This window comes from Heliangelus exortis, chromosome 22, assembly GCF_036169615.1.
Source record: "Heliangelus exortis chromosome 22, bHelExo1.hap1, whole genome shotgun sequence".
NCBI classification, from domain to species: Eukaryota; Metazoa; Chordata; class Aves; order Apodiformes; family Trochilidae; genus Heliangelus; species Heliangelus exortis.
The window spans coordinates 3679947-3702062 of record NC_092443.1 but is presented as its reverse complement, the minus strand read 5'-3'; the positions used below and the strand labels follow the sequence as shown (position 1 = coordinate 3702062).

The 22116-nt window shown below is 54.7% G+C and overlaps 3 protein-coding genes and 1 non-coding gene across 6 annotated transcripts; 2 read left to right on the top strand and 2 right to left on the bottom strand.

Annotated features, from left to right (window-relative positions):
• Window positions 1-1817: 1817 nt before the first annotated feature.
• Window positions 1818-11394, bottom strand: SLC27A4 (solute carrier family 27 member 4). Of its 3 annotated transcripts, none has more exons than XM_071766145.1 (13): window positions 11317-11394; window positions 8911-9077; window positions 7852-8246; window positions 7017-7175; window positions 6595-6664; window positions 6394-6485; window positions 5781-5890; window positions 5158-5367; window positions 4811-4937; window positions 4493-4630; window positions 4177-4341; window positions 3621-3767; window positions 1818-3399 (listed from the first exon to the last, which is right to left on the bottom strand). In XM_071766145.1, the coding sequence occupies exons 2-13, from the start codon at window positions 9069-9071 to the stop codon at window positions 3242-3244; spliced, it is 1932 nt and encodes a 643-aa protein (XP_071622246.1). In that variant the 5' UTR covers window positions 9072-9077; window positions 11317-11394; the 3' UTR covers window positions 1818-3241. The 3 variants fall into 3 exon arrangements, with proteins under 3 accessions (XP_071622246.1, XP_071622245.1, XP_071622244.1); XM_071766144.1 differs by lacking the exon at window positions 11317-11394 and adding an exon at window positions 10993-11014; XM_071766143.1 differs by lacking the exon at window positions 11317-11394 and adding an exon at window positions 9259-9341.
• A 174-nt stretch (window positions 11395-11568) lies between these two features.
• TRNAR-UCU (transfer RNA arginine (anticodon UCU)) lies at window positions 11569-11657 on the top strand. The gene is given in 2 exon segments: window positions 11569-11605; window positions 11622-11657. It is a non-coding gene; the product is annotated as a tRNA-Arg (tRNA).
• Window positions 11658-13178: 1521 nt separating this feature from the next.
• Window positions 13179-16989, bottom strand: COQ4 (coenzyme Q4). The gene is made up of 7 exons (XM_071765794.1): window positions 16889-16989; window positions 16641-16783; window positions 16062-16158; window positions 15471-15573; window positions 15018-15147; window positions 14062-14155; window positions 13179-13482 (listed from the first exon to the last, which is right to left on the bottom strand). Exons 1-7 carry the CDS (start codon window positions 16987-16989, stop codon window positions 13320-13322), a joined length of 831 nt encoding a protein of 276 aa, XP_071621895.1. The 3' UTR covers window positions 13179-13319.
• Window positions 16990-17043: 54 nt separating this feature from the next.
• Window positions 17044-21443, top strand: TRUB2 (TruB pseudouridine synthase family member 2). Its single transcript, XM_071765793.1, has 8 exons — window positions 17044-17188; window positions 17265-17393; window positions 17500-17574; window positions 18159-18220; window positions 18513-18594; window positions 19088-19160; window positions 19601-19737; window positions 20549-21443. The coding sequence occupies exons 1-8, from the start codon at window positions 17092-17094 to the stop codon at window positions 20833-20835; spliced, it is 942 nt and encodes a 313-aa protein (XP_071621894.1). The 5' UTR covers window positions 17044-17091; the 3' UTR covers window positions 20836-21443.
• Window positions 21444-22116: the final 673 nt, after the last annotated feature.

Here is a 22116-nt window from a genome sequence, read left to right as displayed (position 1 = left end):
GTACTGCACTTGCACTTGTATTCCTGGGCTGACAGCTTTTCAGGGACACTTGCACTAAAGCTTAATTTTTTCAGAGGAATTTAAAAAAGCACCAGGATTTCAACTAAAGCTGACAGAGAAACTCCAGTGGGTGTAACTGGGTTTCGTTGGCAGTTTTGAAGCACCACCAACTGCCACACAACCCTCCTCAGTAAGGACAAACACTGGGAATTGTCCCCAGCCACCAGACCATTGTCCCAACAGCAGCACGGCCAAGCAGGGTTGCTCCTTACAGCAGAACTCACAGCTATGAACACACCTCGTGGGGGTCCCCAAAAAACCCAGCACCGAGGTGTGTGTAAGTGGTACGTGCACACCCCAGCCCCGTGGGTCCCCTCTGGAGCAGGACTGGGGATCACAGCCCCCCTGCTCTCTGCTGAGCTGTTTTTCAGACATTCTGCATCCCCCATCTCCCCAAAACAGGACCCTCTCACCTTGGGGGGACTCATCCCACTCCTCCTACCTGCACACTGCAACTACAACCTGTCTCCCCGTTGCAGTCATGGGGAATGCAGGGCTTGGGGTGAGCTCCCTGCTATGCTCCAGCCAGGTCCCAGCCCCTTGGGTGTGTGGGCACCACCAAGGGCTAAATCCTGCTCCTTGCATGGGCCTTGGCTGTGCCCCATTGAACCAGAACCCAACAACACATTGCAGTCTCTGCTTAGATGGGCTGACTCGTAAATAAGTAACAGCTGTACAAGCTTCCAGAACTGTTTGCACCTGCATTTAAGAGTGCCCTGAATGCAGAATTCTTTTGGCTTTTTTAACCCATCCTGCTCTCTGACAGACAGAAACACAGGGCTGATCCTTCCCCACAGCCCCTCTTCCTTCAGAGTCAGGTGTATGGCCACCTCCAGGAAGGGAGAGCAGCTCCTGTCTCCAGCTACACTTCAAACCATCCATCTCCAGACAACAACCACCACCTGCTGCCCACCACCCTCCTGGCACACCAGGGTGACCTTGGTGCTGCCAAAATCTCTGCCAGCACACACTCTGGTCAGGAGCCCCAGCAGAGGGGAGCAGCAGCACCCAGGTCTCACACCCAGCACCATCTGTCCCCAAAACTTCCTCTCCACTCCAGGCAGGGTCTGATCTGTCCCCTGTGCAGGCAACCCCCCCTGATCCAAGTGCTCCCCACCGCTTCCCAAGGCTTTGAACTCTCCAGGGGTGGGGACTGTGGAACCCCGGGAGAGCCTTTAGAGGTTTCCCCCTTGAGGCGAAACATTTGCAGAACGCAGCCTGCCCTCCACTGGCGGCTGCAAGAGGAACAGCATCCCAAAACGGGACCAGAACATCTTGCAGAGGCAGCAGCCGTGGCTGCCCACCCTGCACCAGCCCCCCAGGCCCAGGGGACACGACCCCTTGCAGGCACAGCCACCTCGTTTGAAGGCTGAGCCCTACGTACCATGAAAGAGCTGTGGTTTCTCCAGCCCCCAGGGTTGGATGCAAAGGGTATAAAAGATGCTTCTAGCAGTGAGGGAAGGAGGATGAATACCAGGATAAAGAGGAAGAACTGGGCCAGGACAAACTGTGATGGCAACACCCGGAACAGGAGAGGGAGACAGGGAAAGTGTGGAGTTGGTGGAGGGGTCACTCAGAGGTTGTTTTCACAGTCATCAACCCCAGCAGCAAGGGGTTTGCTTCCCCCTGCTCTGAGATGAGCTCAAGTCCATACTGTGAGGTTGTACTCTGGAGCAGCTGTTTCCAGTTCCCAAACCAGCACAGTTCCCCATCTGCCCACACAGGACTGCACAAGGAAGAGGTAGGAAACTCCAGCATAGCCTGTACTCGTATTTAATTGTGAGGACCAGACAGACCAGGGCAGGCAGGTACGTTGGTGTGGAAGCACATCTAGAAGAGCAGATACACCCTGCCCTCGTGAAGATAGACATTGTTTTAAGAAGAAACCCTGCTAAAAGCATAAAACCAAATCTTAAATTAAAAAAAAAAAAAAAAAAAGGTAAAATCAAAATAATAGAAGAATAAACACCAATCCAGAGTTTTCTCTGAAACTGACGTTTCTGCATGGACTCAGATCTGGAATTGGACATTGCTGCTAAGGCTGTTTCACATCCGACAATGCTGGCACAAGTCAGGTGTTCAACAGAGACATTTCAGTTTGAGGCCCATCTCCAGAGGACCTCCTCACCCCTAGGCATGTTGCCTCCCATGTTTAGGGCACAGACATGGCAGCAGGAAAGCCCTGAGAGCTGCTCTATGGTGCTGATAATGTCTCTAAGCAGAGGCAAACCAGGCCCTTCATTCCTCCTCTCTCACCCGTTTTTTTTTGCAAAAAAGAAAGTGCACAAAAAAAGGCTGCATCCACAAAAGGTGGAAGTAAGAGACCCAGAGAAGTGTCCACAAGATAGCTGGGGTTCCCTCGTGTCCTTCACCATGAAGCAAGGCCACAAGGACATGCATAGCTGCACCCATGCTGGAGGAGGAGAATCAGTCCCAGATGAGTGTCCTGTCTCCCTGTGAGAGAAAAGAGCTCTCCAAGAGAAGACAGGTCTGGGCTGCTCCTCCACTTACTGCACAAACCCAGGACACATTCAAAAGTACAGACAATAAATTAAGATTGGGAAAAAAAAAAAGTCAGCATATATTATATATATATATATAATATAATGTGCGTGTGATTGTGAAAAATAGAAATGTCACCCCCAGGAGAGAGCAAGGCGTGGCAGAAACACATCCCTGTCCCTCTCCTGAGCCTAGCACTACCCTGTTTCACAGAAGAAACACACCAGCAGGGCCAGGCAGTGGGCCCTGTGCCAAGGAGGAGCTGACTGCTTGGTGGAGGACTGGGGAAAGAGCCCAGCATTGGCCCCTTCTTGGCCTTCACAAGGAAGGGTTGCTGCAGGCAGGAAAAGGGAGGGAAAGACAGGAAAAGCAAAGTGGAATGGCAGGAGCACCCCACCCCTCCTCAACTGGCCGGGGCCCTGCCCCTCCCGTGGCACAGAACCACCACCACTGTACCAATTAGAAAATAAAGCCATAATGAGTCTATGCTTTGGTATGTAACCATTCCCCTCCCAGTGGTCCCCGCTGTGTTCCCCCCAAACCATTATCTGTAAAACTCATAAAATAAAATCTCTAGCGTGCCTTTATATCCCTCCTTGAACCTTTTCTTCCCCAGTGCCTGCTTTATTCTTCTCTCCCCAGCAGGATTTCAGGAGGTGCCTTGCTTGAGCCCCACCAGTTACAGCTTCTGTTCTCCCGACTGGATCCTGCTGAATGCTGCCTGGTCCAGTGGTACGTAGTGGCCTTGCCTGGAGTCCAGGAAGTACAACCTGTCCTGCACCAGTGCTGGGTCAAAGCCCTGCTTCCGCAGCTCCAACTTCTGGAACTTGTAAGTGCCTGGAGTGAGGAAAGAAGGAGGAATGAGGGGTCACCAGCAGCACACGCTCCCATCCCCACTCCACCTGTGCTGCCCCAGGTCCAGCTTTGCACACCCACACCTCCAAACCACCAGAGAAACTGTCAGAGGAGCTCCATCCTGACCCTACTGCAGATCTGCCTCCGTATACAGGTTTCCCCCCAGATCTGAACCCAGTGGCAGTGTGCAGGCCATGGCTCACTTGTCTTGGAGACCTCGTGCAGGAACCGCAGGAAGACGGGACGAGCGTACAGTGGCAGCGCCTTCTTCAGCTCCCTGGCAAAGCCTTCCAGGTCACAGGAGTTCTCTGGGTCAGCAATGGCTGCCATTCCTGCCTTCCCTTCAATCCCTAAGAGGCAGAGAAAAAAGCACTGCACTCAGACATGCTGTCCCTTGTAGCATCATCTCCCCCTGCCCCACACCAGCAAGGCCTCTGGCACAGTCCCCGCTTTGTACCACTGTCCAGCTGTGCCACTGTCTTGTGTCACCACCCTGCAGTTATGGCTACCAGCGACACCCTGTGGTCACGGCCACCTCCTCCCACAGAAGGCACTTGCAGCCTGTCCAGCAAGGACACAGGGTCCTTCCAAAACAGCCAGAATTAAACCAAAGTTTAAGGGAGGGAAGGAACCCTCTGGTTCCAGGTGGGCACATTGCTCACAGGCAGCCTCGGTCCAGCAAAGGGCCAGGTTGACCTGGATGTGCAGGACACTCACATTAAGTGCCAAAAGCCCACCTGCCTCTCCCCCCTCAGTTACCTGGGATCTCCACCCCATAAACCACCACATCTGCCAGGTTGAGGATGCGGCTCAGTGTCCCCTCCACCTCTGTGGTGGAGACGTTCTCCCCCTTCCAGCGGAATGTGTCTCCAGTGCGGTCCCGGAAGTACATGTAGCCATATTTGTCCATCACCAGGACATCCCCTGGAGGAAAGTGAGGAATGAGGTGTCAAAAGGGCTAGGAACAATGCTGGATCATGTCCAGGCAGTGTCACTAGCCTGGGATAGTCCCCACATCCATCCAGGTACTCTTCTCGCCTACTCTCAGTGTATGGAAGGGACCTGCTAGCCTCACCTGTGAGATAAGCAGCATCCCCTTTTGTAAACACATCCCTGGCAATTTTCTTCTTGGTAGCTGACTGATTGAGGTAGCCATCAAAGTGCTGCAAGGGGTTGTTCTTGACAATGCGGCCCACCAGCTGCCCTGGCTCCCCTGCAGAGAAAAAAGAGGGGTGAAAAGGGGAAGCAACCATCTGCACCCAAGCAGAAAAGGGTGTCTGATAGGCTTTGTGGGGCTTAACTGAGCAGAGTCTCAATCAGAGAGAAATTACGTTGAAGTATCAGGAAAGATCTGCACAGGGTTGAGGAGACTTATCCCTATGGTTGCCCTCACCTGGTTTGCAATGGATACAAACACCATCTGGCCCCCTGATCAGCTCCATGGTGTCTTCATCCACCTTCACCAAGCCAATGGGGTACACACCTGGTAGGATCCTGCTGTTGAAACCGCATGACCCAACCTACAACAGAAAGAGCTCAGAGCTGTGGATAGCAGGGAGAAGCCTCCCACCCTGAGCCCATTGCACACACACATCCAGGATCCCAGAATTGCACAACAGCCAAAACCCCTCCTGTCAGATGGGTTGGAACAAGGAACCAGAAGCAAACAACCCATCCGTTTCCAACCCTCCCCAGGCTAGCGGCACCCTCTGGGACACAGGGAGGGTTGTGGGGCCTTACGTTGTTGTCAAAATTCCCCAGGCTGCAGTTGCATTCAGTGGCTCCGTAGAACTCTGCCACCTGGGCGATGCCGAAGCGAGCCATGAACTCCCGCCAGATGGAGGCGCGCAGCCCATTGCCCAGCGCCATGCGCACCCGGTGCTGCTGCTCCACCTCCTGGTACGGCTGGTTCAGCAGGTAGCGGCAGATCTCCCCGATGTACTGCACAATCTGGGAGGGATGGAGAGGAAAGATTCACTCAGGACCTTCTCCGCCAGGCTCCAGGGTTTCTGGGGTTTCTTCAGGGCAGGTAGAAATGGCACAAGGTGCCCAAAGCTCCTGAAAGAGGCCATGGTGAAACCCAGGAGTCCTGGTAGCTTGTCTGGTGTCTATCCCTCTTCAGCCCACTCCTCCAGTGTGTGAAACCTATCCAAAATCTCCTGGCTAATGCTGATGCAGAGGGTTTGGACACATGGAGCTGTGTCCCAGGTTGGAAGGGCACACCCCCACCACCTTGGAAGGTGGTTTGGGAAGGACAGGCTGAACCAGTCCAGGCCTCCCCCTCTACCAGTGGCTGGGCTCTCCCCAGCAAGGCACAGATCCCTGCTCCCCAACCCCATCCACCCCTTGCCTCATGGCCTCACCGTGCAGTTGTGCTTCACACAGTCCTCCCAGAAGTGTGAGGCTGAGAACTTCTTGCGGATGACGATCGTCATGCCCTGCAGCAGGCACTGCCCAACCCCCACGATGTTCCCTGTGGAGAGGCAGCCAAAGGAACCTTCAGTCCCCAGACACCTCCAGCCCAGCCAGCCTGAGGAGAGACCTGGCAGGGCAAGGTGAGTGGCCCACAGGAGACGGGTGTTTACCCAGCCAAAGGCCCCAGGACCACAGGCACCAGGAAAGAGATGTGTGGTAGCGAGGGCTGGGGCAGCACTTTGCACCCAGACATGCCAGCACGTCTCAGCCAGGCAGGCAGGCACTTTCCTTTCTCCCCAGATTCCCACATGGAGCAGCAATAAGGTGCAGCTATCCCAAAGCCATGGAGCTGGAATAACTCCCCACACACACTCCCCACTCCAATGGGCAGCCAGATCAATCCCTGGTTCCCAGGGAAAGAGGAAACCCTTGCTCAGACACTGCCAACAGCAGCCAGCTCCAACTTGACATGGAGATTGCTGTCCCACCAGCCTGATCCCTGGGCCTGGTTGTGGGGCAGAGATAGTGGTAGCACTCGGGGCCCTGTCCAGCACACGTCACCTGCAGCATGGTAGAGGGGGAGGCAGTCGTACATCACATCCTCGGGACGCATGCGAAAGCCGTAAAAAACTAAACTGGCCATGCGGAAGTACCTGGGGCAGGAGGGTGAAGGGACACATCAGCAGCAGGGCCAGAGGAGCTCTGCTAGGAGAAGGCAGAGCTCAGCCCATCCTCCCCTTGAGCCCCTGCCCATGGCCTTACCGGCAGTTCACCACAATGGCAGCCTTGGGCAGCCCCGTCGTGCCAGAGGTGTAGATGTAGAAGAGTTTATCTGGAAAGCAAGGAGGAGACGAAGTCACATACCCAGCCTAGGGGCTGGCTGAGCTGGGAGGGTGGAACGAGTCAAATTTATACACTCTGCTTGTGCCAGTTGAGCCCAAACTTTATGCAACAGCACAAAGAAGGGTCAGATCAGATCTGTCAGACGCAAGGAGGGCACTGCAGGAACCTGCTCCACACAGGGCCAGGCTTCAGACACCAGAGTAAAAGCCATTCCAAACACCTCAGGCACTGATGCAGATATCTGCCATCAGCATCCCAAGTGGGTGCTCCTGACAGTGCTGTAGCTGGCTGATCCACAGAAACACCACCACCAGTTTGGCCCCCAGTGGCTGACCACATACCCAGAAAGCCCTTATTGGGGGGGGGTGGCTGGTGCCGCTGGGCCAGCTGCAGGAGGGGGTCCAGGTGCTTTGCGCCAGGCAGAGCGGACTCAGGGCTTCCTTCCCCAGACCAGAAGAGATGGACAGATTTCTCCAGGGAGGGCTGCACTTCCTGCATTGCTGAGAAAGTAAAGAGGGGAGATGGAGAAAGATTGTGGGGTGGTTACAGCACAGAGACTCTCCTACCCCCCAGACTGAGAAGACATTGCCCCAGGTAGCAGTACCCTTGCAGTGCTTGGCTGAGTCCCCAGAGGGCTAACAACCATCCCAGATGGATGTCATTCCCATGACTAACAAGAGCTGAGGCCACAGCCCAGGCCTCTTCAGGGACTAGAAGATCCTGTTCTCCAGCTCTCTCCATCCAAAATCTCTTCGGTGCCAAGAGATCTGTTGACACCATCGACCTCGAAGGCGTGGGCTGCAACACAGGAGGAGCTGCAGCTGAGGAGCTGCACGGATGTGGCTGACAGCCACGGACAGCAAGGGGAGGCTTGTCCCTTGCATTGGGGCAGGACCAGCTCAGCCCAGGGCTCTATGTAGGGGATGGACCGAAGAGCCACAAGGAAGGATCCTCACACCCAGGCTGTCCTGCTTAGGAGACAGCACTGCACTCCAGATCCTGCCCAGTTCCCAAAGAGACCAACAAGAAAAAAAATCTGATCAAATCCTGAATAGTTCAATTGTAGACTCTCTGCCAGATTCCTGCTCAATGGCAGGCAGGAAAGGAGCACTAAATCCACAGATACATCCCCACTCCCAGCCCAGAGCATCCCTGACACATCTGCCTGCCCCTCACCTTCCATCATCTCCACCCCGAAAACCACAGCCTTGGAGTTGGAGATGGTGATGCAGTGCAGCAAGGCCTCCATTCGCAGGTGGGAATTCACGAGGGCAGTTTCCACCCCAATCTTGGCCAGGCCGAGCCACAGCCCCACGTACTGATTGCGGGACTCCATGAAAAGAGCCACCACGTCACCCGAGCGGAAGCCTTGGCTGTAGAAGAAATTGGCCACCTGGTTGGAATACTCATCCAGCTGCTGGAAGGTCCAGCTCTCCCCTGTGCCTTGGAAGATCAGCGCTGTCTTCTCGGGGTACTTGCTGGCGGTTTTCTGGAAGATCTTGGCAATTGTGTTCTTCTCCCTCACGTGCCTCCATACCTGCCACTTCACCCGCAACAGGACCAGCCCCGTGCTGCCAAAGGAAGGGGAGAGAGAGGGCAGCTGCTCAGTGACCCCTCCAGAAAAACACTTTCTCCAACAAATCCAGCACAGCATGAGAACTTTGCTAGGAGCTGCAATAGTCCAGCACTGCTCCAGGCCCTACTCTAGGTCAGCAGCAGCTCTGGGTGCTCTCCTGAGCTGCATGGACACAGGCAGAGGTCCTCTGCAAATAAATTTATATCCAGGAGCTGATGGAGGACAGGGAGAGATGTGTTTTGGAAGGCTGCAGACAGGGTTGTCCCTGGTCAAAGGGGAATCTTTGAGCCACAGGGCTCAGGGTACCACCACTCTCTCCCCACAAATCATTGCCAGGAGTTGGCACAGCTTGGTCCTAACTCAGAACTGACCCAGGCATGTGGTGCCACAGCAGCAGCTTTAGGGAGGGGGCAAACTACAAGGACGGTCACTAGACCTCAGAGCTCAGCTGAAATCTATCTTCCCTGGGAAAACTTTGCCCAAGAGTCTGGAGCCACACAGGCGTGAAAGAGGGAGATCTCCTTCCAGCTGGGCAGGGTGCCAGGAGAAACCCAGAGCTGTGCAAGGAGCAGGGAGCTGTGCTCACACATAGACTGGGGCTGGGCAGCAGGCCAGGGGGGAAAGGTGGATGGTCAGGCCAGCCCGGCCAGGACACCTACGTGACATCCCTTCGTACTGTCTTGATGAATATGAGGAAGAAATCCCATCCACCAGATCCCAGGTAGAAGATGAAGAGACCAGGGATGGCCTGGGCCCAGGACAGCTCCAGAATGACCCTGAAGAGCAGCAGCAGTGCTGCAAAAGCAGCCAGGCGCAGCATCGTGGCCTGTGGAGAGAGAGAAACCGTGGCCATCAACCCATGCACACTGGACTTGGTGATAACAAACCCATGGGCAGGGGATGTGTTAGCAGCCCTCAGTTTTCTGGATGAAGTCCCTGACTTCTTGCTCCTGCTGGCAGTTAGGACCTAACCCAGCAGCCCAGAGCTCACACAGATTCCTCCCTACCCCAAGGATCTCTCTGTCACCCATAACCCAGGGCTCCCAGGTCCCCAGCACCAGCTGTCCTGCACACCAGCATGGCTGGTGGGACATCACAGCTTCACATGCTCCCTGACACAGCTCAAACAGGAACAGGGACAGGATACTCAGTACTTTGAGCTCTGCTCATGTTTGCAAGCTCTCGTGCTGGCGGGCAGTTTCCTGGCCTGGCTCTGCTAGTGATATGTCCAGAGTGGTCTGGGGTCAAGGCTAGGCACAGGCATGCCCTGGCCAGGCTGCAGTGGGCAGAACATGGGCTGTGGCTGCTGACAGCAATGCCCAGGCCCCCACCTCATGCCCTCTGGGCAGTAACTCAGTCTCTAGTACTTGTACCCCCAAAACAACACCTCTGTCCCCATCCCACACAGATATAACTCTTTTTGGGTGACAGCATCAGGCAGAGGAAAGTGACAGCAATGTGACCCTCACAGCTCAAGGGCTCCCAGATAAAAATGGTCCTTCCTGGCATGGACGCAGGCCGAAGAGGAAGGAAATACTCATGTCACTTCCCTTTCCCTCTTGAACATGGATTCACTGCTCCAAAACTGGCAGCCCTGGGTGGGCTCTGCCACAGCCAGCAGGGCTGGGAGCCATTCTTGCAGCTTTCCCTCTGCTCCATGCAGCTCCCACAGGACCAGGCAGCCTCTGGATTTGGTACAAGATGCCAGGAGCTGAGGCAGTGCCACATGGTCACCATGCCCTGGCATGTCACACAGGCCATCTCAGCTCCAAGCCATGCCACCAGCAGCACTGGGATGCACCAGAGCACAGGATGCTCTTCTTGCCTGGGGGGACTGGAGGATGTGCCCCTTGTCCACTGCCCTGCCCAGTGATCCTTGCTGGTTCCAGCAGCCCCTGAGCTCTTTGCACCAAACACCTCCCAGGCCTGAGGTCCCACAACACGGCTCCTCAGCCTTTCAGCAGGACAGGACCCACTGCATTTTTGCTGAGGAGCCTCTCTCTGCAGTCAAACAAGGCAGCTCTGAGCAGCTCCTTCAAACCACTGCCCTCAGCCAAGCCCTGACCCCCTGGTTACACACCGACATCACACCTACAGAGGTGGCAGAGCCACACTCTGTGTGGGCAACAAGGTGCTTAATCTGCCACTGGCAGGTGAGACGGGCCCAGGCAGGCCCCTGTTATCCTCTGCTGCATCTCTGCCTCACACCAGTGAGAGATTACAGAGAGATAACTGGCGCATCACTGCCAGAGACCTCCAGCCCTGCCGTTAAAGATTCAGGTCTTGTCTAGATGCATCAGCACAGAGAAAATTAAGACCTGCCCGTAGCTCCACAGCCAACGAGCAATAAGGCAAACCACAGGGATCCATCCCCTGGAGGGACAGAGACCTGCGGGGAGCTGTGGAGAGAGACCAGCCTGGGGAGGAGGTCGCAGGAGGGATGAAGGCAGGTGGTGGGGCTCCAAGAATCCCCAGCATCAATGGTCCAAGGTCTAAGAGGTGGGAGAGGGGCATCTTTCCAGCATGAGAAGCTGGGGTGGCACCTGTCCCCAAAACCTGGGCCTGAAAAGGGTGACAGGGATGAGCCCAGTGACAAGACGGGAAGGTCCGTTTTGCCCTCCCCATTCTTCCCCCTGGGTCAGAGCTCTCCTCAGGGCAGCCCCAGCCCTGTGAGGGGACAGATGGACTGGGAAGCCCATTAAGGCCTCGCACCGGAGCTACACCCGGGACCCTCCCCTTACCCCAGCCAGGCCAGGGAACCGCCCGGGGGGCCCGGTATCGGCGGGGGGAGCCCTGCAGCGCGCTGAGGAGGAGGCCCACGGCGCCTCAGGAGAAGACCGAAGGGCTGAGGGGTCCCGGTACCGGCTGAGGTGCCTCGTGAGGAGGCCAGGGGAGGGGGCTAATGGACCCCGGTGCCGTTTGCAGGGCCGCGGAGCCTCACGAGAAGACCGTGGGCGGCCACGGCCCCACCCGGCTGCCCGCGTGGAGGTATGGGGGCCGCCGCGACAGAGCGGAGCTTCAGCGGCAGGTCATGGAGAGGGGGGAGAACGATGCCGCGTTCTTACCGGGCTCCGGCGCGTCCGCTGCGGCCCGGCCACCTGCACCGGGAGCGTGTCCCGCCCGTCGCTGCGGCACGGGGCGGGGCGGGGCGAATAGCTCGGCCCGCCGGGAGTTGTAGTCCCGCCCCGGCTCTACCGATCCATCCCCGCGGCCCAGGGTGCGGTCCCGGGCAGCAGCGGGGCCCGGGGCGGGGCGGGGTGGGGCGGGGCGGAGCGGAGTGTGGGTAAGAGGCGGTAAGAGGGGCCGGGCAGAGCGAGGGCTCTGTGGCGCAATGGATAGCGCATTGGACTTCTAGCGTCTGACGGGAGCCATTCAAAGGTTGTGGGTTCGAGTCCCACCAGAGTCGCATTTTGCCGCCGGGGCCGCTGTCGATCGCTCCCCCGGGTTCCGACACCGCAGCCCCGGCGGGAGGAGCGGGGGCACCCGGGCCCCTCCCCGGCAGCTGCCGCCGTCGCTGCGCAGGACCCCGGCGAGGGGAGCTTCGTGCTGGGAGGTGATCCCGAGGAGCTGTGGGGCGTGTTCCCCCCAGGTGATTAATTACAATCGCAGAACGGTAAATTAATTAGAATCATAGAACTAAACGTGATCGACCCGAGCGGGCCCATTCGCTGTTCTGCAGCTGCATCAGCTCCCTTGGTATTTATTTTTATCACACCCCCATAACGGCCCAAGCTGTACGGTCAACCGACAGCTGCCAGTGGCCGTGACGAAGCTGCCGCTGGCCCGCAGCGAGTACGTCCCCAAACCCAAGGAGTTTTCACCTGGCTTGTGCCCAACCTGCGAAAAAAACCCCTCCTCCTCCCCTTCCCCCCCCCCCTCCCTGCCCGCTTTCCATCTCGCAGACTCGACAAGCAGGATGCAGAGGCCGTTAAGTGATCAGGCTGAGCAGATACAGTTTAAAATTACATGATGTGCCATCTCTGTAGCGCTGGAGCGAGGCTTTACATAAGATCCCCTGCACAGAAGGGGAGAGGGGGTGGAAGGAGAGGGGCAACAAACAACAAACTCCACCATGGATTTTATTAAGCAAGAAGGAAATTCAACAGCAAAACCGCATGTACAAGGAGCCCCCTGCCTCCTAGCTCTCTGCCCTCACATCAGACAGATCTGCACTCCAGCCGCTGGCAGTCAGGAGCTCTCTTTAATTAACCCAGACAGCAATCAGCTCCCAGACACAGGGCAAGCAGCCACCGGTTCTGTGCTCTCAGGATTCAGTCCCTAATTCCCAATCACGTCATTTTGTTGCCCAAGGAGGGGAGGGCTCCTGTTGAAAACCTCAGTGGTTTTCCTGGGGAGGGACTACAGGGAGACACGGCAGCCTCTGATCAGCTCTCCAAAAAACAATCCAGCTGGGACGCTATCCAAAGGTATTTCCCTGCCTGCTGCTGTGGGCATGCAGTCCAACACCAGTGCTCTCCAAGGCATGAGGCAGAGCCCATAAGACCCATGAGGATACCAGTTAGGCACCAGTACAAGATGGGATTTCACTGTTGCACACACCAGACCTGCTTCTGGGCTGCTCTGTAAATCAGTTTAGCTCCAGTACAGGGTGGCTCCAAGAGCTTCCTTGATCTTCCTTAGAAGGATGGGATTTACCTACACAGCTCTAGAGCTGCAGAAGGCCAAGACAATGGTTTGCTTCAGCATGCTGTAAACCAGCTCTGCTCCCTCCCCACCCCAGCATTTCAGAGCATCAGAACCAGAACACTGCTACCAGGGGGACCTGAGCAACCAGGCCCACCTAGCAACACCATGGCAGGACTTGCCACCCCTCCACTGAATCACAAACAGCAAAAAGGGTCAACTTTTGTCACCACACAGAGAGAGGCCACTTGGCCTTTACCAACAGGAGGGTGCAAGTTCTTGGCAGGAGAAAACTCAGCCCCCAGGTCCGTAGTGGCTGGTAGCAGAGCCACGCTGCACTCCTGGGCTGCAGCAGATGGAGTGTGGCAGAGGAGAGCTGCAGTCTGCCCACGGGGAGCCCCTCTGTGCCCCCACACTTGAGCTCTCACACCCGAATGGCCGGGGGTGGGAAGATCCCAATCTCCTCCCGCAGGGACTCCACTGGCTGCTCCCAGCGCTGCTCATAGTAGATGTTCAGGACACAGCTGGCATTGCGCCCACTCCGAATCGCCCAGGGGATCAGCTCTGTGGCCAGGACCTGCAGCTTTCTGGAACAAACAAAGGGACATTTTTGATTTCTAGGATTTGTTTTTTATTTCCTTCTCTGATTCCTCACCGCAGGCAGATGCTCAACCCAAGTGTGCAATGTACCCCTCCCACCCTTCTAGCATCCCTCCTGCTTATCCTCACAGGGGAAACAGGCACAGAATAAGAAAGTGTGTTGGGAAGATTAGAGTCAGCAGCAAACCCAAGACTGGACCTCAGGTTCTGCACTCCCCAGACTGTGCTGGACCACCAAAACATGTGCTGGGGCAAGGAACAGCCCTGAAGTGGTCCTACTGGCCCTCAACATGGGCCCAGCCAAGAACAGCAAGGCGTGGGCATTGCTCCTCCTGCCTGGCACAGGACAGTCAGGGCTGGAAGCAGACGAAGGTTCTGCTTCAGTGGCCAGGCAAAGCCATGCCTCCCACCAGCGACCCTTCCCTGGGTCACAGGGGCAGAGCAGACATGAGCAACCTCTGTCTGACTCTCTCCTGCAGACTAGCAGTGTCCCCTCTTTGTCCCCAGAGGACACTGAAAAACATCACCCAGGCTGGCACATCCCCAGGGCAGAGATTTCCTCCTACCGTGCACTGAGACGGATGGGGCCAAACGCTGCTCCCAGGACACACATGGGCAGCCCTGTCTGGATGGCTTCGAACCACTTCACCACAACCTCACCTGGGAGGGAGCAGAGAGGCCATGAGCAGGCAGGAGGCCTGGGGTGAGGGCCAGCCAGGGCCAGGCATCCCCTTCCCAGCCAGTCTGATCCTTCCCAAGGATGGCTACACACCCATCCCCTCCTCCTCCATGACAGGAATGCTTCCCAAGCTTGGCCATGGTTTCATCCCGTGTCAGGATGAGCTTCATTCAGCCCCACCCACCCAAGAGACAGCCTGGGGCCCGTGAGGGATCAGCACCCCATGTTTAGTGGCACACAAGCTTGGGAAACACTTTGCAGGAAGGCTGGCTCCCTGCAGATCTTTAGCAATGCACTTGCCAAAGCCTCAGCCCTTGTGTGGCTCTCCCCATCTCTCAGCATGGGACAGACCTTTTAGAAATGCCACCAGAGCTCAGCCAAGGCCTGCGTAGGAGACCTGACATGCTGGTTCCCACAGGATCCCCAGCAAGGCTGGACTTGCAACTTGATGCTGAGTCAGACACAAAATGAGGGCAAAGGACACGGGGACATGCAGATAAAGAACCACCAAGAGCCCTCCACTTCTGCCTTTGCTCAGAGCTTGTGAAATATCCCTCCCTCGGTGCCACCCTCCCTGCCAAGCAGCAAACATCCACCCGCCCACCCATCCACCCACCCACCCCCTGCCCGCACCCAGGGCTCAGGCAGAGCATCTCCCAGCAGAGGAAGGGTGACATCCTGCAGGCTCTTGGTCACCACAGGGCCAGCAATGCAGGCCAGGGATGATGCAAACCTCCCCGCACACCTCCTGGGCTGAGAATCAAGGAGTCTGACCAGCCCAGCCTGCTCCAGTCCCAGGAGAGGTGGCCAAGCCACCAGCCCTCTGTCCCCACTGCCACTCACCTAACATGTTGGTTGGCATGCCCAGGAGGGTGTGCATCAGGTCGTGGACTTCCCGGTACCGCTGGATCACATATGCCAGCTCTTCATCATCAATGAACTTCGGGGGCATCCGGGTGTCTGGAGAAACCTTCTACAAATTCATAGAGGTCCAATTCAGCCCCCTCCAAACCTCAAGTTCCTGATCTCATTCTTACGTGGCCCCCTCTGTCAGCACATCTCCCAGTCCCGAATGAAGGGGGTCAGTGCCATTTACATAAATAAAAATGAAGGACTGCACAGCACTGGTGACAAATCCAGAATCATCCAACACCCAGCATCTCATCCCACCCCCCTGACTTCCTCCCATTCCCAGAGGGTTCCCTGCAGGTTCCTCCATGGCCCCAATCTCTCTCTAAAGCTCATCCGTGCTCCCAGCACAGGGATCATCTAGAGCCTGTGAAGCCCCACACTCACGTTGTCCTCCAAGAACCGGATGTACTCTCGTCCCAAGGAGCCATCTGGCAGCCCCTGCAGTCTGGCCATGTCCAGGGTAGAGAGACGGATGCGAGGCCTTTCCCTGAAAGCAAAACACAGGTTAGTGAGTCTCCCCTTGAAGCCCACAGGAGGATGTCCTGGAGAAAAGGAGCCCCTGGAAACCACCATCCCCTGCCTCTGCCCTTCCCAGGCATTTGCCCTGTGCTTGGATTTTCCAGTGCAAGGAGATGTAGCAGCAGGCACAGAAATCCATGGATTTCTCCCCTGTACATCTTTTGTTGGCACCAGCCACTTCTACCAGCGAAGCAGAACACACAGGCAGCAGTGCTTGAAACGGGGCTGGGCCCAGCATCTGTTGTGCTCTTGCTGTTAAGACTTGACACGCAGCTCTTGTGATCATTAAATATACATTAAAATTAACAACCTGGAGTGGTAGAGCTAAGAAAATGCTTGTTCTGCTTTCAGGTGCAGGGCCCTGCCTTCAAACGGCCCAGGGAATGTGTTTGGCCTTGTGTCTCCTGACCCACCATGAACCACACAGCAAGGGAGGGAGGATGTGGAGGGACCCACTGGAGGATGCGGTATCCTTCAGGGTGGTTTTTCATCTTGTCTCGCAGGTTGGGCAGGGCAAGACAGCCCGTGGTCTCCCCAAGGACTGCTACCATGTCTGCAAGAGAGACCAGAGAATGACCCAAGAGAGGTTTTTGCAACACCCAGCTGTCCTCAGTTGGCAGGTGAGGAAATGGAGCGTGGTCAGGAGCAGGCAGGAAGCCTGTGGCACAGCTGAGACCCCAGGAATTATAGATCTTCAACCTTACTCTGACCTAGTGACATCTGCAGGAAGGGATGTAGGAACGAGCAGGTGTGAGGTCTTGGAGACCAAAGAGAAGTGAGATGGTGTTGGGTGGGATCTCGAGGTATCAGGAGGAAATAAATAACTGGGGAATGTTTACGATTCCTCACCCCTTCCCTTTCACAGCCCCCTGCCCTGAGCCAGGTCTCAGCCTTGCACTTGCCCCTTTACAACATGTCCAACCAACAGAAGAAGCAATAACAGTCCCCTGAGAAACTCCCAGGGGAACACGGGGCAGGATTTAGTGGACATTAATAAAGACCTTGGGTGGAACGAGCTCCCCTCGCTGGGCTTACCGTGTCGGTAAGGATCATAGAGAGCCATCACCGCCGAGCCGGCAGCCAGCAGCGCCTTCTGCAGCGGGCTGGTGGGGATGTGCCCGGGGTACAGCCGATAGCACCCTTCATCTTCCTCCTTCTCCTCCCCGCTAAGCCCACTCCTGGGTCCTGTGGCTCAGACAGGCTCTGCCTGCGGGGAGCGGGGGGTGAGGAACGGGCCCGGGGCAGGGACACGGGGCGGGCAGTGCCCGGGACGCCCTTGGGGCTGCCCGCGGGGGACGGGCTGGGGGGGAAGGAACTTGCCTGGGGGAGAGGGACCTGCCCGCAGCAGCAGGACCCCTGCCCGCCGCACCAGTAGCGGCAGCATGGGGAACCCTTCAGCATCCGGATCCTTTCAGCCTCCGGAAGGACCCGGCGGGGCGGAGCGGAGCAGACCGGGAACGGGGGGGGGCAGAGGGGGGGGTCCAGCATGGCGGCGGTGCCGAGCGGGCTCTTCGCTGTCTACAAGCCGGCGGGGGTGGCGTGGGGCCGAGTCCGTGACGCGGTAGAAACGCGGCTGCTGCGCGGTGAGGGGGCGGGGGGGACCCTGCCTGCCCGGGGGTGCTGCCGGACCCCGCTGACCGCTCCCCGCTTCTCTTGCAGAGCTGAACGCGGCGCCGGGGCGCGCCCCGCGGCAACACATTCGCTTCCTACCGGCCCCGGGAGGGAGCGACGGCGAGGCCCCCGGGCTGGTGGCCACCAGGGTGCCGATGCTGGCCGACCACCCCCTCGGTAAGAGCAGCTGCGGGGGCTTGGCCTGGGGGGACGGTGGGAGCCCCGGGGTGGCAGAGGTGTTGATGGGCACTGTGAACCGCTCCCGACTCTGAGTCCATTGCAGTCCGAGGCCCGCGGTTCAGGAAGCTGAAGGTCGGAGCGGGTCACCGACTGGACGTGAAATCCTCGGGAGTTTTCGGTGGGTCTCATCCCGGAGTGGCACTGCATCTCCCTGGCTGTGAGGTGATGGGATTCCACGTGGGGAAGGAGGGGTGAATGCCCAGCCGTGACACAGCGGTACCTACACCCCGGGTCTTACCACCCAGCTGGGAGTATAAATGCTGAAAGACTGAGAAACAATGCAGCAAGAGACTGGTAACACCAGGAGATGGGAGCTCCCCTCTACCCAGCACAAAAGGGACACCAAGCTCCTGCCTGTGATGCCATTAGTGACCTGCCACGTAACCCCCGTGTAACCCCTGTGTAACCCCCATTGCTGCTCCACTGCTGGAATTGGCTTTGCTGTGTCCATGACATTGCTGAGCAAGTGCACTGAGGTACCCAGGTGGAAAGTTCTGGGAACATCCAGGTGCCCTACTTACAGCCTTAGCATGGTGGTAATGACAGGCTGTACTTTGAGGGCCTAATTGCACTGTTTGGATGTGACTTCTGAGGAGATACAGCCCTGTCCAGGGGGTAAGAAGAGTGAGTGTGCAGTACTGTGTAAAGGAATGCAAGTTTCTGTGTGGCTGAATAACAGGTTCCCCGTCCTCTGTGTTTCAGTTCTGGGCATAGGCCATGGGAACAAGCTGCTCACTGCTCTGTACAACTGCCACCTGACCAAGGTAGGTGATGGCTCTGAACAGCCTAAGAACATCCGAGTGTAACCACCCACTTGATTCCTGCCCCAGTGCCCCAGACTGACCTTGTGATGGTGATTCTGCTTTTGAGACCTTTCCAAGTTCCAGAATTTCATCGTTCATGTGAGCATCCACACGTAGCCATATGAGGAGAGGATGCTGCTGTCTTTTTGTACATCATCATAGTCTGTTTGCTGGCAGCTGCATAGCAGAATATTGCTACTTAACTGCTTGGCAGTATTTCTGTGATAAATTGTACTCTTTGCCCTTCTTCAAGGCTTACACCGTGGGTGGATTGTTTGGTAAAGCCACTGATGACTTCTCAGACATGGGGAAGCTAGTAGAAAGGACAACATTCGGTAAGAAATTGATGTGCTTTTTTTAAAAAAACCCAACAAACAGAACACCAAACAAATAGCATCCTAATATCAAAGCAATTAACCTGGTAAATTGCAAAGATAAACACCTAAAACACTTTCTAGTTTTTATTTGTAGATACAGCAAGCTCACAGTCCTGAGCTAAATACAACCACAATATACAGAAAGCCAGTGGAAGTCCTGATCAGAGTGGTTGCCCCTGGACTGGGTGGGACCCAGATCTCTCTATCCCTAGAGAGTGGTTAGAAACTCTTCAAACACCTGATAAGAAAAACTGAAGAGAGGACCCTGAAATCATTTAATCAAAATGATTCTTCCCTGTGCAGTCCAGTGCTGTGCTGCTCTGTGCATTGCCACAGGACAGCAAGAAGTGCCAAAGGGACAGTGATTCCCTGGTGGCACATTTCAGACTGCTCTCTCTTCACGGTTTCTGGATGGATAATTGAGACTTTGTTTCTGCCCTAATATTTGCAGATCATATCACAAGGGAGAAGCTGGAACGGATTCTTGCTGTCATTCAAGGAACAAATCATAAGGCCCTGTTGATGTATGTATCCAGGGGGGAAAGGCAGCTGACCACTTCTGATTGCCATTTGCTGGGCATTAAAGCAAATGAGATCATTTTGTTTGCCATAATCAAAGTCTTTAAAGGTTGGAGTATAAGAAAGGAACAGAAAGAAGTTACTCTGAGTGCTCTGAACTCTGGTAAGAGGTTGTGGTTAAGTGTCCTTGTATCCTGAAATCTCCAGCTCTTTTAGGACCTATTACCTACATTAGAACCCACAAAAATGTCTTGTAGACATGACCAAGTACTTGCCTTCCAAACTACCAACAGTATGCACATCGTAGCATTAAAACATATGCAAAACTTCAATATATAGGCAGCTTTAAGATTAAAAATTTTAGTTCTGCTTTACTGGGAGTGGAGATATTTTGGGTTTCTTTGAAGAGAAGTACTAAGTGTCTGTGTTGCTCTTTTTTTTTCAGGTATTCTAACATTGATATGAAAACACAAGAGGCATATGAGCTGGCTGTCAAAGGGTTGATTCGGCCCATGGATAAAAGCCCTCCCATCATCACAGCCATCCGATGCCTCCAGTTTGCACCTCCAGAATTCCAGCTAGGTAGGACTGGTACAAAATGTACTGGGGAAGTATTTGAGTATGTATTATGGCAAATAAGTTGGTCAAGTTCAGTTTCTTATTTGTGATTAAATGCAAAATGAGTTGGTGGAAACTAACTCGTAGTCCCTGGAGAAAATTTAGATTTGTTGCTTCCAAAGTTGCAAAAAGCATCTCCTCATTAGAGGAAGTCTTTTGTGGTGGAAAGATTTTTTTAGTAGGGCAAGATCTGGAACCCTCATTGAAGCTGTTGAAGTAAATCATGTCAACTGTACACCTCAGTCACAGGTTTTTTTCCCTGCCAGTTTCGGATCTGGAGGACTGAGACAAGAAAATGCACATAATTAATACCTATGGGGCAAAATTGCTCCTTATCCCAATCTTGCAGGATAATGAATTTCAGTGTTGAGCCTTCTTTCTTTTCCTTCCTTCCTTCCTGCCTTCCTTCCTTTCCTTCCCTTCTTTCCCTTTCTCTCTTTTCTTTTTTAAAGCATGGTTTGCATTCCTGCAGCCAGTCTTCTACTCCCTACCAATTATGTGTCTTTCTAAAAAGGTAGCTTTTCTTATCCCCTTTAAATACCTACATTTCTACATTACTCTGTCTATGGGTTTGTTTTCTAAAATATTAACTTTGGGAGAGGCTAGGACACCCTGCACTATCCCAGAAAATCATCATCCAACCGTGCTGTATCTTAAACAGCCTCTTCTACCAAACCAGTTCTTTCAGCAGAAATGTAGGTGATGTCCGGACTTACAGACAAGGTCTGAGTTTGTGCCACTTGCTTCTTCTAAAAGAATCTCTCTGTCCTTCTAGAAATCCATTGCCTGCATGAGACTCAGCAGTACCTCCGAAAAGTAGTTCATGAGATTGGTCTGGAGCTGAAATCATCTGCTGTGTGCACACAAGTGCGAAGGATACGCGACGGCGTTTTCACGCTGGAGGATGCTCTGCTGAGAACCCACTGGGACCTGCAGAGTGTACAGAATGCCATTTGGAACTGTCAGCTTAAAGTGAAAAGCGAGATAGAGAGGACACTGGGCCATCAGGACAGAAGTCTTCACGAGGTGGAGGCTGAGATGGTGGATGCTGCAGAGAGCTGAGTGTGTGCTCTGGGGGGAACGGCCACGAGCCATCTCTGCAGCACAGTAGCACAGTGCAGCACAGCTACGTGCTGACAGCATGATGGGCAGCAGAAGGAGGGAGGTTAATTGCAGTTCACTTCCACCCTTTCCTTGAGATGACTTCAATCGGAGGAATTTTTGTCAGTGACAGGCTGTATAATTTTTTCTAAGGCATCACAAGCAGTTTGTTAACAGCAGTTAGCTGTGCCAGAATTCCTGTTGACTTTAGGAATATTGGTTGTTAAGGGATCCCCACCCTCAAATTGTTGGGCACTAGGAAATCCAGTGTCTTACAGGTTTGTGTTCCCTTGATTGCAGAGATTTGCTGTTTGCAACTGGTGGCATAACATATCTACTGTATAGATTTTGTTTCCCCTCTGTGGTCCCAGAGTATTTTCTTTCCTTCAGTCCTGCTTTGAGACACAAAAGAGCTCAAAAATCAGATTAAAATGATGTGCAGGAGAAACCACATTTTAGACAAAGCAATGCAGGGAAATGGTTAAACACAGAGAAGGTGTGATGAAAGTGACTTGTAACAGGGACTGATGCATAAGATACCTAAGAAATAAAACTGAAAGTGACCTAAAGGGGAAGAGGCTGATTCTTGGCTCAAAACTCATGTCTGAGTACATTGACCCATTAAATTATTTTTTTTCGTTTGAAGAACCGAGGGTGTTGAGGGGTCTGTGGTAGCTCCATGCAGACAGCATGTCCTGTCCTTCAGTGAAGCTCAGTTTTCTGTTAACTCATTATACCCGAGTCTGACTTAGCAGAAATACACTTTATAAATGTAAATTAAAAGTCTGAAGCTACACTTACCAGATTTACACTCAGTATTTTTCCAGCTATACACTTAGCTATAGGATTTGGAGATTTACTTACAGAAATTGGTACGAGAGATTTGTTCTCTCCTGGATTTGGACCCAGGCAGCACAGTTCATCCTCCAGCAAGCCATTAAGGAACAAGAAGTATCTCTGGGATGAGCAGCAAGAGAGGCTGTGATGAAGTACCTCACTGGCAGAGTCCAGGCCTCCCCAGAGTCTTTAACTTGGATTCTGGAATGTTGTTCTGGGTTTTCCTGCTCAGCACAGAGCAGCCAGCACAGCAGCCCAGCTGCTGCCACCACGTGGCACTTTATGGTGCCACCTGCAGAGCCGCAGGGACCCCCCAAGGACAGTTTGCTCTTGCCTCAGTTGCTTGGTCTGCCTGTGTTTATCCTTCCTGGGTGAGGGACTGGGGTCAGGGCACCTTCCACGGAC

Bases quoted from the DNA above. Each gene is read 5' to 3' on its own strand.
- TRUB2 (XM_071765793.1), top strand. From the start codon at position 17,092: ATGGCGGCGGTGCCGAGCGGGCTCTTCGCTGTCTACAAGCCGGCGGGG. The intron at 17,394-17,499 runs GTAAGAGCAGCT...AGTCCATTGCAG, and splicing joins GCTGGCCGACCACCCCCTCG to TCCGAGGCCCGCGGTTCAGG. The intron at 18,221-18,512 runs GTAGGTGATGGC...CCCTTCTTCAAG, and splicing joins ACAACTGCCACCTGACCAAG to GCTTACACCGTGGGTGGATT.
- SLC27A4 (XM_071766143.1), bottom strand. From the start codon at position 9,282: ATGGGTGACAGAGAGATCCTTGGG. The intron at 6,665-7,016 runs GTATGTGGTCAG...CTTGCTTTCCAG, and splicing joins CCCCAATAAGGGCTTTCTGG to ATAAACTCTTCTACATCTAC. The intron at 5,891-6,393 runs GTGACGTGTGCT...GCCTCTCCACAG, and splicing joins CCCCCTCTACCATGCTGCAG to GGAACATCGTGGGGGTTGGG.
- COQ4 (XM_071765794.1), bottom strand. From the start codon at position 16,989: ATGCTGCCGCTACTGGTGCGGCGGGCAGGGGTCCTGCTGCTGCGGGCA. The intron at 15,574-16,061 runs GTGGGTCCCTCC...TTTTGCTTTCAG, and splicing joins GAAGGATACCGCATCCTCCA to GGAAAGGCCTCGCATCCGTC. The intron at 13,483-14,061 runs GTAGGAGGAAAT...TGTTTGTTCCAG, and splicing joins CCCATCCGTCTCAGTGCACG to AAAGCTGCAGGTCCTGGCCA.